Genomic DNA, 14,508 nt, shown 5'->3' with positions numbered 1-14,508 from the left:
TGTGGTCTGATGAGACAAAAATGTAACTTTGGAAGGTGTGCGTCCTGTTACAGCTGTCGTAAAACGAACACAGCATTTCATAAAGTATATCATACCAACAGTCAAACATGGTGGGGGTAGTGTGATGGTCTGGGGCTCTTTTTACAGCTTCAGGACCTGTACGACGTACCATAATAGATGGAACCATGAATTCTGCGCTCTACCAGAAAATCCTGAAGGAGAATGTTCAACCCATCAGTTTGTGACATCAATCTCAAGTGCACTTCGGTTATGCAGTAGTACAATGATCCAAAACACACCAGCAAGTCAACCTCTGGCAAAAATAAACAAAATTAAAGTTTTGGAGTGGCCTAGTCAAAGTCTGGAATTAAATCTGATTTGAGACGAAGAATGGAACGAGGCTCTAGATACATGTAAAGCAGTGTCCCCAAAACTCTGACAGATTGACGCAAATATATATCCTACACCGATCATATCTTACACCTCTACGTGTGTCTCGATACAAAAGGGATAGCTCCAGTTTATGCCCGATGTGTAAACAAGCCACGGTGACACTTAATATGGACTTGTCCTGAGATCCAAGAACTTTGAAAACAGATTGTGGACTTTCTCCATGACACCATGGGCTCACCTCTCACCCTAAACCCAAAGCCATGCCTACTAGGGATATTCCCAGAATCTGAACCAGATAAGTTTACCAAAATATTTCTACACAAAACCCTCTTCGTGGCTAGAAGAATAATAGCAAGGAAGTGGATGAGAGCGAGCCCCCCCCCCCCCCACCATGGCCGAGTGGAAAATAGAGGTCAATAACAGTCTCCCGTACAAAAAATGTCTCTATATTAATAGGGGATGCCCAGCTAAATGCCACAAGATCTGGGATCGCTGGCTCAACAACTCTACCACCTAAATTTTTACAAATTGTAGGACATATGGAGGCTAAACGGGCACCATCTGATACCTCTAGGGAATTTGCCCTACTGGTACGGCCATACTTCCGCCCGCTTTACGGTCTAGGTATTAACTATTTAAACTACCCTTGTCTGGTCTTGTTCCTCATGTTTGTTCTTTTTTTTTTCTATTCCACTGCCAAGATGTGAAAAGTGTACATTATAGCTGTATGTTTTACGAATAAAAAAAAAAATAATCTTATTTGAGATGCTGTGGCATGAGGCTGTTCATGCTCAAAAAACCTCCATTGTGGCTAAATGAAAACAATTCTGCAAAGAGTGAGCCAAAATTCCTCCACAGCAATATGAAACTCATTGCCATTTATTGCAAGCGTTTGGTTGCAGTTGTGCTGCCAAGGGTGGCACGACCAGTTATTCGGTTTGGGGACAATTACTTTTTCACAGTCAGATTTGGACAGATTTTCTTACCTTAACAAATGAAATCATTTAAAAACTGCATTTTGTATTTATTACTCTGGTTATCTTTGTGTAATATTAAAATGTGTTTCGATCTGAATTGTTTAGGTGTGACAGATATGCAAAAAAAATAAAATCAGGAATCTGACTTTTTCATAGCACTGTAGTATATGTGAAAAGCCTTTTCAGAACAGGCTAATATAGCCCCAAAGGGGTCCAAATCCATATTAATGCCCATTGTTTGTTTTAGGATGTCTAACAAGTTTTATATATGTGATGGTCAGGGGTCCACGAATATTGACCATATAGTTGAAGTTTCCCCATCCAAAACTGTACAATTTGAACTGTTATCTTGTTTCTATGCCTAACAATACCACTGTATCCTTTTCAGCTGGAACAGTCATGTTTGAATACGGGATGCGGCTTGGCAGGGAGGTCCGAACGTTAAGAGGTCTTCAGAAGCAAGTGAACTCTTACTTGGCGTGCCTGGGTTGTTTACGGCTAATTCGCCCTGAGTATGCCTGGATAGTGCAGCCAGCCTCGGGAGCTGTGGTATTAACTTGAATTTTTTTATTTTTACGCATGAACGAGTGTATATATTTTTTACAGTAGTTTGCACATTACCAGTGCATACTAACTTCACCAGTGGTCTCCAAGTATATGGATGATTAAGTCTTTTGTCAGTTACCCCTAAGAACAGAAAACAGCTTTTTAGCATGTTCATATCTCTGAAGGATTCACATCTGTCTGTAAGATTTTGGGTTTATGTATAGCATGTAAATGTGTGTTTTTTTTTTTTTTTCCTCTTCCGATAATGTAAATACAGTATGAGCGCCCAGGATCGTCTCCGAAAAGGACCCACGATGGAGAGTGTCCTCCAGCTCCAAGTAAGTTGCCTTTTTATTAGACAATTTGGGTATTATTCTTCTCTTTGTAAAACACCCCTCTCTCCATAATTTTTTTGCGGTAGATAATATAGCAAGTTTATCTCCTTTTTACCTTATTCTTTAAAAAAAAAACTCTGCATTCCTTTTTAAACTTATGTCACTTTATTACTAAGGGTTTCACTGAGACTAAGCACCAAGAACTGCCATCCTCTTGTCTCAAAGGGAATGATGGGTGGCCTTTTGCCCCCATCATGTAAATGTAGTTCTTTAGTAACAAAGGGATACCAGTTTCATAGACCGTGCGAGGTTTAAGGCTAATTTAAAATTGGAGCTGCAGTGTGCTGTTCTCGGACATAACTTCCCCCTTTTTTTTTTTTTTTTTTTTTTTAATCGTTACAGGTTCATCTTGAGATTCTTGATCTTCTAATTCTTCATTGATTCTTTATAGGTCATGCCACGCTTTTAACAACATTGTATTGTTTACCAGGAAGTAGGCAGATTGAGATTCTGGAGCTAAAAGACTTGAAGAAAGAGTATATCCTTGCTCAGACACGGTTGACGTTGGCTCAGCATGATAGCAGTACAGCAGCAATAGCTGGTAAGTAAATCTAAGTGCATTGGGAGACTGTCTAGGTATTCTTGTAGTTGTAGTTCTGGAGAGCCATTGTTTAAAGGCTAAGTTCATCTTTAGGAACATGTTACACTTGTATTTAGGGTGTAATATGTTCCTAATCACCAGTCTCTCACCCACAGAGCCTCCTCCCTGTGACAGTGTGCGAGAGTTCTTCTCTCTCGGCTGTGCAGGGCTCCACCCACATAGTCACGTCAGTTATTCACAGAGATCTGATTAAAGTGCAAATCTTTTCCACCATGGCAGCGGACAGCTTGTAGTTCTCGATGGACTAATGCCGTGTACACATGGTTGGACTTTCCGGCAGAAAAGGTCAGACGGAATCATTTCATCGGATATTCCGATCGTGTGTGGGCTTAATCTGACTTTTTTTTTCAAAAATTCAGACGGTCCTAGAAATAGAACATGTTTTAAATCTTTCTGACGGAATCAATTCCTATCGGGAAATCTGTTCGTCTGTATGCTATTCAGACGGACCAAAAACGACGCATTGGCAGCTATTGGCTACTGGCTATTGAACGTTCTTTTTCTAGTCCCGTCGTACGTCATCGTGTTCTAAACGATCGGACTTTGGTGTGATTGTGTGTAGGTAAGTCAGTTTCAGCGGAACTCCGTCGGAAAGACCGTCAGAGTTTATTCTGGCGCAAAAACTGGTTGTGTATATGTGGCACTAGAGTGTGATAATCCGTGTACTCGTAGTCCAGCAACACTTCCAGCTGTCTACTGAAACCCCTTTCAGAGGTAAGAGAAGGAAGCTGAATAGGTGTGTGCAGGAGCCAAACATTGCACACTGAACTTAGACTTTTTAGCGCATTTGGATGAGGCCACAACTTGTTGTTATATATTAAATATATACACTTGCACATTTGTAAATCATGAAATCATCTGTTGTACCAGAAACCTTCACATGCAACATGTCTGCTAAAAGTTTAAATCAGGTTTTCATTAGTAAATATGCTCTATAATGTAATCCATGAAAGAGGCGAAGAAGAATACAATATATCTCAGGCTAGGTATACTTTACATTTTATTGGTTTTGACTGGTAGCCCAAAAATCGGGGAGAAACAGTGTCAGACTGTGAGAATGACTGTGAAAGGGGTTGTGCCAACCATAAAGCAAAACCGGCTTTGAAATTATTATTGCTGGCAATGTTATGGTTGTATTAGTGTATTTAATGGTTTTGTCCCTTTTCCACAACTCTTCTATAGGAAGTGCATCAGCTGAAGAAATGATGGCTTTGTTGGTTCAGGCGGGCCTCTTTGATACTGCTATTTCCTTGTGTCAGACATTCAACCTTTCTCTGGTTCCTGTGTTTGAAGGATTGGCATACAAGTAAGTAATTCAAACTGTGTTTATTATTATACTTGCCAAAGTAGGACTATTTTGTGTGTGTGTTTTTTTGTTTTTTTTAATCATACATTCATATGACATGATTTTCTCTATTAACAGATGCATTAAGTTACAAAATGGTGGAGAGACTGCCCAAGCTGAGGCTTGGCAATGGCTGTCTGCCAATCAGTTGTCTTCTGTAGTCACCACCAAGGAAACAAGGTAGGATTGAGTGTGACACCAGCCTCTGTTATTGAGGTCCTCAACCTTATTTGTTAAAAAAATAATGTGGAAGTTAAGGCTCATGTACATTTGCTGGTCATGACTTCAGCCAGCTATACATTGATCAAAATTCAGCCAGGTTATCAAGGAACGGCCTAATATTGATCTCCATATGGGGCGGGGTGGTTGTACAGAAATCAATCTACAAATTGACTTCTGTACAACCGTCCTGTCGGATTTTTGCCACCCAGCAGTTCTGATCAGTTCTATTACATCAGGGAGGCCCAACCCGTGGCCCGCTGAACCCTGTTATGTGGCTCGCACATGATCCTGCTCTGGAATGACAAGTCGGCATGCTCAAATCGTGATCAATGGTTGCCAACATGCCATCCCAAAGCATCAGCGTTCATCAAGCCCACGTTGGCAGCGGACGAAGCAGGGGGTGGTTTTATGCTGAAAGGACTGCCCAAAGGAGGTGCTGAGCTTTTTCTGCCTAGTGTACCTACTCTTTAGGTGGCACTATGAAAGCCTGTTTGGTCAAGACTAAAGGATATGCTGTGTCCCTCAATTTTGTGTGTGTGTGTGTGTGTGTATGTGTGTGTATGCATGCGCAAAATGGGAAGCAGCCAATGCCAGTGAAAGAAGTAATGCTGACATTTCTGGTTCTGTCACATTCGTTATAAAGACAAGTACATTTTGTTGGCTGATTTTCCTCTAGTGCCACAGATGAAGCCTGGAGGTTATTGACTTCCTATCTGGAAAAATATGAATCGCAGAACAATTTATATCATCGCTGTGTCATTAACAAGCTGCTGTCTCATGGAGTTCCTCTGCCCAGCTGGCTAACGAACAGCTATAAGGTTTGTTATTTTGTACCATACGGCTGAAGCACTGTAATTGCCATTAGATGCAGAACTGTGGTGATATAATCGGACTTTCAGGATGTTACAACAGGTGTATAGAAACAAAGCAGGGAAGGGGATTGCTGCAAAAGTGCATTTTGGGTTTCTCTGTGGATTGAGCATTGTTAGTTTAAAGCCACACTGTTCTTTTGGGTAGCATGTTGAAGGATTTGAACACCTGCTGGGTTATATATCTATTCCCACTCTAGGGGATTCACATTTTTTATTTGTCTTGGACATTCTCATTGGGACAGGAAGGGAAAGGTTATTTGAATTTTTAAAGTTGTCATTAGAACAGGACGTGAGGGAAAATTGTGCACTGGGGACAGCAGTCTTGGATGCTCCAAAGTTTTTCTCTAGCTTCCTGCTGTGTCCCTGGCACAGAAAGTTAAAGGTCTCTTTTTTTATTTATTTATTTATTTTATTTTTTTAAATGTTCACGCTTCATCCAAAACTTGACTTGATACAAGGTCTCCCTAAAATGCATTTCTTTCCGGCTGTTGTGAACCCTCAAATATCAGGGTTTGCTATCCTTAGTCTATATTTTACAGATCATCACCACCTGATATTAAAAGAGAATACAGTAACCTTTTATAAATGTTGTCCAAAAATGTTCACATTTCTCTGCAGGTGGTGGATTCAGCAGAATTGCTCCGAATGTATTTGAAGTATGATCTTCTGGATGAGGCTGCAGACTTGGTATTGCAATATGTGGATGCCATTTTGGGGAAAGGTCATCAGTATTTTGGGATAGAGGTAAGTTTGAACTTGAGTAGTGCAGCCCGATTTTACTAATATTGTTAAAGCCCAGTTACATTTGATGCAATTAATTTTCAGAGTAGAGCTGCCACTCTCCTCTAAGCTGTCTCTCCTGTAAGCTGTCTGCATGCAATAAAGTGGGATGAAAACAGTGTTGCAGGGGGTATGTGCAATGGACAGCTCAGGAGGAGCCGCTGCACTAACTATATTTGACGTTGGTACAGAGATCTCTCCTGCTGTGTCAGCACGCTCAGCCATTGGCTGAGAGCACTGATCAGAAAGCATTTTTCAGTCATGCCCCTTCAACAAAAGCCAGCCGACTTCTGTCTGACAGACTGCAGTACACACGGGCCAAATGGCGGACTGTTTCTATTGAACCGGCTGATGCCGTCCGACATTTGGCCTGTGTGTATTAGGCTTCACTGACCAGAGTAAGACCCCTGCTGTGTCAGTGCTGTAACAGGACCTGTTAATGTATGCCCCCCCTCCCCTTATCTGCAATACATTTCTCTGTGAGGATATTTGTAATGTAGGGTGTGGCTGCTGCTATTCTCTGCCAGCACAAAGAATTGCAGTGTGAGGGCTAGAAGCAGCATTTTCACTAATAGTAAAAGGTATCTTAATGCCTTTCCAAGCAGAAATTAGTCTGGACTTTAAAGAAATCAGATTAGAATTGAGCTTTCATTTGAACACAGTTATAAATGAACTGTACTTGCTTCCCAGCTGCCGCTATCTGCTGTTTCTCCACTGGTGTGGTTGCCATACTCTTCTGTTGACCATCTCCTACAAGCGTTGGAAGAGAACAGCAATAATCAGCACAACAGAGATGTAAGTGCACTTTTTTTTTTCTTCTTCGTTCAACACTCTTGCATTTGTCATTTTCATACAGAGAAATGCAAGAACTTAGGTCACCAGTAATGCAAGTGCTTTTGACTATAATTTGTCCCTTTTTAAAGTTTAGTAGATTAACTCTGCCAGACACTATTTAAATCCAAAAATGTGGAATGGATTTGTAGATATTCATGAAACAGCCTCTCTTTTTTATTTTTTTTATATTTTTTAAGAAACTGGCTTTCTTTAAAGTGGTTGTTAAGCCACTACAATAAAATTATCCCGTCCCCTCTGTAAAATAACATTATGTGCCCTAATGCCTGTGTTATAAGGTACAGATCTGCATCTTTTTTTATATATCACAGCGTCCCCCAGCGCTCACGTGACTCCTTGGCTCTCTCCTCTGCCCGGCTGACAGCTATAGCAGGAGGAGCTGAGAGCTCCTGCTGACGTCAGCTGGGAAAGAGAGCAATTCAGTGTTTTTATTGAAGTTATGATAGCAGCAGGGCCTGTGCTACATGGGTGAAATTTTGTGACTAAATTGGGAGCACAATTCCTAGAATGGCAGAAAGTGCATGAATGATTGTTAGCCGTGCATTCACCCGATAGCTTAAAGTGGAAGTCCATGGTAAAACTAAAATCCCTACATCTATAGACAACCACAATCTAAAACTAACCTACCTAGCCTTGTAAAGGAGGAAAAAATCAGTATACATACCTTTTCTGAAGCCAATCTCCAGTGGTGGAAGCGCTGCAAAACACACGGCTGAGAACAGCTGTGAAATGAATGGGAAGTGAATGCCGCCCATAGAGTTACCATGGGGCTTCCGTTGTCAGACTTGTCCCCTGCACCTGCCTCCACAGCGAAGCTGTGGCTGGACAGCTCAGCGTGGGTTCTGGATGGATCAGCTTCAAAAAAGATATATTAATACTGATTTCTTCTTTACAGGGCTAGATAGGTGTTAGATCGTGGGTGTCTATAGATGCAGGGATTTTAGTTTTACCATGGACTTCCACTTGAAGGGACTTTGGTGCCCTCAATTATCTAGATCAGAGGAGCTCTATGATTTTTGTTTTTATGAATCTCTATGAAAGAAAACAATGTACATGCAATCTGCCCATGTTGGATCCCTAGGGCTAAGGGATAATTTTGTAAAAATCACTGTCTCTTATATTCACCGACCGACACAGCTGCTCTCTTTGGACACTCAGAACTCTTAGTTCTGCCCAGGGGGCGGTCCCTTGGGCAACAACCCTCCAGTCTGCCAAACAGACCTCAGTTTTATTTTGCCTAGTGAAGGAGAAGGACCTAGGAACCCTGACAGGCCCATTGGTCCGTGCTTTTTTATGCAGAAGCTTGGCTTTTTGCGCAAGATGAATGATCCTGTGATCTACTATCGACAGCCGGCTGGGTGACAGGCTGGATACCCTTATCCTTGTAGTCTCCCCAGCCTGGCCATCGAGCCTGTGCAGACCAGAGCTCCGCGCTGGGTCGGCCACGACGAAACCTCCGCTCCAGAGGTGGTCGTGAGCTTTTATGCTCTGGGGCGCACATATGACTGGGCTACTGATGTCTGCGTCACAGTGTGCCGAGGCTAGCAGCCACCCTGTACTGATCAGTGAGTGGGTCTGTAATGGAATGTCTCCCAGCTCTTCAGGACTGGTAAGTACAGCTCTTCCTGCCTCGGTGGGGCTGAGCAGCTGGGCTTGCTGTGCCTCTCCACATGGTCGATGAGACTGCAAGGGCGTCCGATCAGGATCCAGTCAGACAATGCCACTGCGGTGGCATACGCCAATCACCAAGGGGAAACAAGAAGCTCAGCCGCTGCACGGGAGCTCGCTCACATACTTCGGTGGGCAGAGCGATACGTACCGGCCCTGTCTGCCATTTACATCCCAGGAGTGGAGAACTGGCAGGCAGACTATCTGAGTCGACAGATGCTGGACCCAGGAGAATGGGCATTGCATCCGGAGACATTCAGGCTTCTGCACCTGAAGTGGGGGAAAACCAGACGTGGATCTGCTGGTCTCTGTCTCAATTGGAAGGTGCCAAGATTCGTGTCCAGGACAAGAGATCTGTGGGCACACGCGTCAGACACGGTGGTGGCTCTGTGGGATCACTACCAGCTGATTTCCTCCACTGAAACTGTTACCACGCCTGCTTCACAGAGTGGAAGCCGAGGGGATACGCAGACTTGGTACGTCTGGTGGCAGATGCTCCCTGGCGACTGCCATTGTCTCAAGGTCCGATTCTCCATCCTGCTTTACCATCGCTGGCTTTAACGGCATGGCTATTGAGAGCCAGGTGTGTGAGGAGAAAGGATGGCATCCGTGCTCCTTTTCTATATCCAGGATCCTGCTGTTTCTTCAGCAAGGCGTGGACCAGAAATTGGCGTTTTAAGCACCATTAAGGGGCAAATTTCAGCCTTGGCTGTCTTTTTTCAGCGACCCCTGGCGTCTCACTCCTTAGTGAGTACCGTTCGTTCAGAGGGTACGGCATGTAGTACCTCCAGTGCGTCCACTGTTGCCCCCTTGGGATTTGAACCTGGTATTGTGGGCGCTTCAAAAACCGCTGTTTGAAAATATCAGGGAGATTCCCCTGTTGACTCTTTCCCAGAAAGTGGCCATCACATCGGCCAGGAGGGTTTCGGAACTGCCTTGTTCTGCAAGTCGCCCTATCTGGTTATCCACAAGGATAAGGTGGTGTTGCGTCCGCAACCGTCTTTTCTACCGAAAGTGATCTCGGCTTTTCATATCAATGGGGATGTTGTATTCTCATCTCTGTGTCCTAAGCCGAAGCACCCTAAGGAGGTGGCCCTTCACTCTCTGGATGTGGTTTGGGCTCTGAAGGTGTATTTGTCTGCCACGGCTCCCTTTCGGAAGTCAGACTCACTGTTTCGGTGACTGGTCCTAAGATAGGCATGGTGGTCTCGTCGGCCACCATTTCCAGGTGGATCAGACAGATTGTAGTACAAGCCCGTTGTCCCCAATCCTATATGCCCTGGCAGTGGAGCCGCTGGCTATATCCCTCAGATCTAATACACACATTAAAGGACTTAGGATGGGATCCCTGGTAGAGACCGTGAGCATGTACGCAGATGACATGCTCTTGTACTTGGAGGACGAGGGGCCTTCTCTGCGGGCCGCCCTTCGTACCATCGAGGATTTCGGTAAACATTCGGGCCTCAGCATAAACTGGACAAAGTCACAGATTCTCCCCCTTGACATGTTTCCACCAACACGAGACGCAGCTTCCCTCCCATTACGAAGGGTGTCCTCCATCCAGTATTTAGGGGTCCAGATTACTAGGGAATCCCCTGATTATATATCTAATAACATAGAACCTTTGATCTCATACTTGAAATGCAAGACTCAATCCTGGGCTAGGCTCCCCCTTGGTGTAATGGGAAGGATAAACTTAGTTAAAATGATTCTGTTATCCAAGTTCCTCTACAAATTTTGGCACGCACCAATTATTCCCCTTAAATATTTCAAAACCTTGGACACTATTCTTCCTTCATCTGGGGCTCTGGAAGACATAAATTGGCTTGGAATACTCTCAAGAATCCCACCGACCGTGGGGGGGGTTTTGCTCCCCGACTTCCATGCATACTATATTGCCGCCCAGCTCTCCCATTTTTATCATCTGCATAAATCAGATGCTCCCAGATACCAAGCACTGATATGTAGAAATCCATATAGTTATGCTCCCTTCAGGTCTTGTTTAGGGGGAGGGAGACCAACAGGTGCAAGAAGGCTCGCGCCCCCCTCTGCTGGTTCAACATAGGCGGGTGTGGGAAATCTCTCAGAAGTTGGTAGGTGCGGACTGGGTACATTCCCCACACACCCCTGTGGCACAACCCTCAACTGGGGGAGCTCCAGTGGCTACCGGGTGAGGGCCTATGGGCTTCCAGGGGTGTTGTGTACTTGCATCAAGTCATCACTCCTCTGGGGATACGTACTTTCCAGGCGCTGCAGGGGGAATTTGGGATCCCCTCGCATATGCTGTTTCGCTACACGCAGCTATCCCATACCCTCCGGGCTCAATTTGTGGAGGGGTTTCCTAACCCTCAAGAGTTGTCACTGGTGGTCATCATGGTTGGAGGGGAGCCCTCTAAACTGATATCCACCGTCTATAATTCCCCCAGACAACGCTCAGAATCCAGAATTGCTGAGGTAGCGAAGCACAGGTGGGAAGAGGAGGTAGGTCCGCTAGAGAGTGAGGACTGGGAGGAGATCCTCGACAATGTTAAACAGGTTTCCCCTAGATTAGCAGACAGGTTGACCCAATTGTACATTATACACAAATCATATCTCACCCCTGCAAGAATCTGCAAATACAAACCCTCCCAAGATCCGGGGTGTCCACGGTGTGGGGGCCTTCCATGCTCATTCTACCACTTGATATGGTCCTGCCCGGACATCCAGGCATTTTGGCTACATGTCATTCAATTCCTACATGACCATATGGGCTCCCCCCTTCAGGTGGATCCCAAAATTTGTTTACTGGGCCTTGTGTTGGATGCTCCGACCGACCTATCACATGCTGTTTTTATGCAAGAGACATTGTTTAGTGCTAGGAAGCTGATTGCTAAGCTGTGGATGCGGTCCGAGACTCCGACACTCAGAGCCTGGATAGCTGAGGTAAACTTAACATTGCCAATGAAGAAAGTCATATACACACATAGAGGCTGCTCAAACAAATTCAATAAGATCTGGGACCGATGGCTTAATAACCCGGACACCTGTGCGGACTAGCCCTACTAAACCGCTATTTGACCACCGGGAGAGCATTAGTGGAAGGGCCAATCTAATCTGTTCTACACCAGGGGGACCTGGTGGGCTGTGTTTTTGGTATACTAGGGTAGGGGGTTGCATAGGTGGGCAAGGGAAGGGCTAGGTAGCTTTCTCTCCAACATGGTGCGCAACCTTTGGATGTGGTACTTGTCCCCTCACTCCAGTCGGGGACCAGTACTTGCTGTCGCCGTGACTCAATGGGACAACTTTCTTTTACGTTTTATACTGTTTATGATCAAATAAGTACAATGTAATGGTCTTACTGGATGTTGACTCGTGATTTTATATGTTAAAAAATGTTTTCTTTATTTATTTTCCACTGCTGGATGTACAAAAACTGTAACTTTTATTATTTTGATTACCAATAAACTCGTTTATAAAAAAAAAAAAAAAAAAAAAAGGGCACATGGACCAGTCCTCTAGTCGCTTGCAGAGTTTGGCAGGAAGGTGGCCGGGTATTGCAGAGTAATGCCAGAAAGCGACAGAAGAGACATAAGATGTGATGTCGTCAAAGGCTATGGCTGTGGTAACATGTTTCGGGGCATCAAGCCTGCACCTTTTGTCAAACCATAGTCCCTTCTGGTTCCCGGCCCCAGCTGCTGTATGCGTTCCAGGGTGTATACGACTCGCAGCTGCTGTGTCATCCTTCACTTTGTCCTTGTCCACCGTCGCTTCCTGGTGTCGCTCTGCAATACCCGGCCGCCTTCCTGCCGAACTCTACGAGTGACTAGAGGACTGGTCGATGTGACTTTTTACTTCTACTTTTATGAGTGCTTTTTATTACTGGTTCTAATCAATGCTACATTTAGAAGGTGGCGCCTTTTGGTTCCTTTTATTGTTTTTTAGTGCACAGAGAATATCCAGTACTCTGCTAGAAGAGCTGCGGCTATCGGACATTGTGATTTTTTTTTTTTTATCATTTGGACTTCTAATAAAGGCATAATAGTGACATTTTTGTTGCCCTGGATTCTCCCTTTCTCTCTTGCGCTATTGAACCTTTTTTTCGCTCCTGATAATGACAGCCAGTTGTAGTGGTCACATGATCAGGCAGTCCGATCTGCTCCCCGGCATAAATACCCACTTAAGGTTGGGTTCACATATGAGCATGTAGCGGCTCACAGCAGGAGTCCAGTGCGTCCTCAATCACAGTTTCGGGTCCAATTTCAGAGAGAATTTTTGTCTGAATTCGGATCTGAAACGGAACAAAAGACACACTGTTAAGATCGTGCAGGAGCCACTGCGGAGATATGTGAACCGGTCACAATCTCCTGCTATTGTGAATTGGATGCGGAGAACCTGCGTCCAATTTGAACTAGTGTGAACCCAGCCTTAAGGGGATGTTGGGGCTGGGAGGAAAGGGGTTATTGGTGTTTGTTTTTTTTTGTTTTGTTTTTCTAGCAGTGTTGAGCACCTCAGTTGGACCTTGTATCAGCCTCTTGATGCAAGGCACTGTTCAGCAGAGCTCAGACTGGAGGAGGTAGAAGAAGCACAAGGAGTCAATTAGTTGTGCTGCTGTGCAAGCAGCATGCTGATAGGAGGAGGAAGTAGAGTAACAGAGAAATGAACTTATAACGTTGCCTTTTCCCCTCTCAATGTTCAGTCATAGGGTTAGGGATCAAACATATAAGTGTAAAAAATTGTAACCCGTAAGAGAGAAATCCCGTATACTGTCCTGTGAGACGGCTGTCTAAATCTGTGCATTTGATGGACAGAAATTAAAGTTCTTTGGCAAAAAAAACCTTCCTGTGTGTGTATAGTTTCCTGAAGTTCAGTTTTAATTGAAATTCAAAGGTATTTTCACTGAGAAATATAAAAGGGGTTAAAGTGATACTGAACGATATATATATTTTTTGGCTTCAAAATAAAAAAGATTTTACACTAATCGGCATGATGTTGCACAAAGTGGTCCCTTATCTTTTTTCGGAGTCACCCGCCAACGGTAATGTCCTCTCCTCATTTCCCCGGGTGTTCCCTTGGCAAGCTGTGTGCGCATGCAAGCGTGCTCCTGAGCCAGGCTGTGTGCATCCATAGACCCGCTTTCTCACAAAAGTTTTGCTGACAGCAGCTGGAGCCTATGGCTCTCATTGCTGCCTTTGTCTCCTGAAGGACCAGGAATTTAAGCAGTGATGCTACCGACTCGACAGGACAGCGCTGAACCATTGAGAGGAGCCAGGTAAGTGTTTAGGGGTGGGGGGGGGGGGTTGCTAGGTTAGGTCGTGGAGCACTTTGTACTTTAATGCATATATACAGTATTAAGGTAAAAATATTTAGAATTTCACTTTAAGTTTGCAGTTTGTGCCTATATTATTGAAAAATTCACTCACACCCTTGTCTTTGATTTCTTAACAGTTACTTGACAAGCTCAAGGCTAAACTGGATGATTATTTCCACCAGCTGGAAGCCTCCACCGCAAACCTTCAGGCCATCCAGAGAAGCTAGCCATCGTCACTGCCTTACATATTTTTGGAAAACCATTTTCCACAGCAAATTTGTAATTATGTTGGAAACTTCTGAATTATTGTCACAATTCGCTATTTTTTTGTAAAATAATAAATATTTTCTATTAAGCTGTTATTTGTAGATTACTTCTATTTTTGTAGTTGCACTGTGATGTTTGTATAAAACAAATTTGTTGAAGTTCATTGAAAGCTGACATTTTGCCCTCGGTGTGTCTTCTGGGTTCGCGGCTCTGGCGCTGTGAGTGCCTGGAGCCGTGATTACATCACTCCTGTGCATGCAAGGTCCAGCAGCATCTGACAGTCAGATATTTCAGGTGAGTGTG

At 44.2% G+C, this 14,508-nt stretch overlaps 1 protein-coding gene across 2 annotated transcripts in view; it reads left to right on the top strand.

Annotated features, from left to right (window-relative positions):
• NUP160 (nucleoporin 160) overlaps positions 1 to 14,300 on the top strand; it is a 69,609-nt gene extending 55,309 nt beyond the window's left edge. The window contains exons 28-36 of one of the 2 annotated variants that reach the window (XM_077460954.1): positions 1,759 to 1,919; positions 2,194 to 2,254; positions 2,742 to 2,852; positions 4,095 to 4,218; positions 4,336 to 4,437; positions 5,156 to 5,297; positions 5,970 to 6,095; positions 6,822 to 6,926; positions 14,076 to 14,300. In XM_077460954.1, the coding sequence (XP_077317080.1) occupies positions 1,759 to 1,919; positions 2,194 to 2,254; positions 2,742 to 2,852; positions 4,095 to 4,218; positions 4,336 to 4,437; positions 5,156 to 5,297; positions 5,970 to 6,095; positions 6,822 to 6,926; positions 14,076 to 14,165 (1,022 nt within the window). In that variant the 3' untranslated portion in view covers positions 14,166 to 14,300. Of the gene's footprint in view, positions 1 to 1,758; positions 1,920 to 2,193; positions 2,255 to 2,702; positions 2,853 to 4,094; positions 4,219 to 4,335; positions 4,438 to 5,155; positions 5,298 to 5,969; positions 6,096 to 6,821; positions 6,927 to 14,075 lie in introns of both variants that reach the window. The other variant, XM_077460953.1, reaches the window with a different exon arrangement.
• Positions 14,301 to 14,508: the final 208 nt, after the last annotated feature.

The sequence above is a fragment of the Lithobates pipiens genome, unplaced genomic scaffold (assembly GCF_037356315.1).
Source record: "Lithobates pipiens isolate NorthernLeopardFrog02 unplaced genomic scaffold, aLitPip1_a1.2 Scaffold_10, whole genome shotgun sequence".
Lineage (NCBI taxonomy): Eukaryota > Metazoa > Chordata > Amphibia > Anura > Ranidae > Lithobates > Lithobates pipiens.
This window is presented reverse-complemented; position numbering and strand designations above follow the sequence as displayed.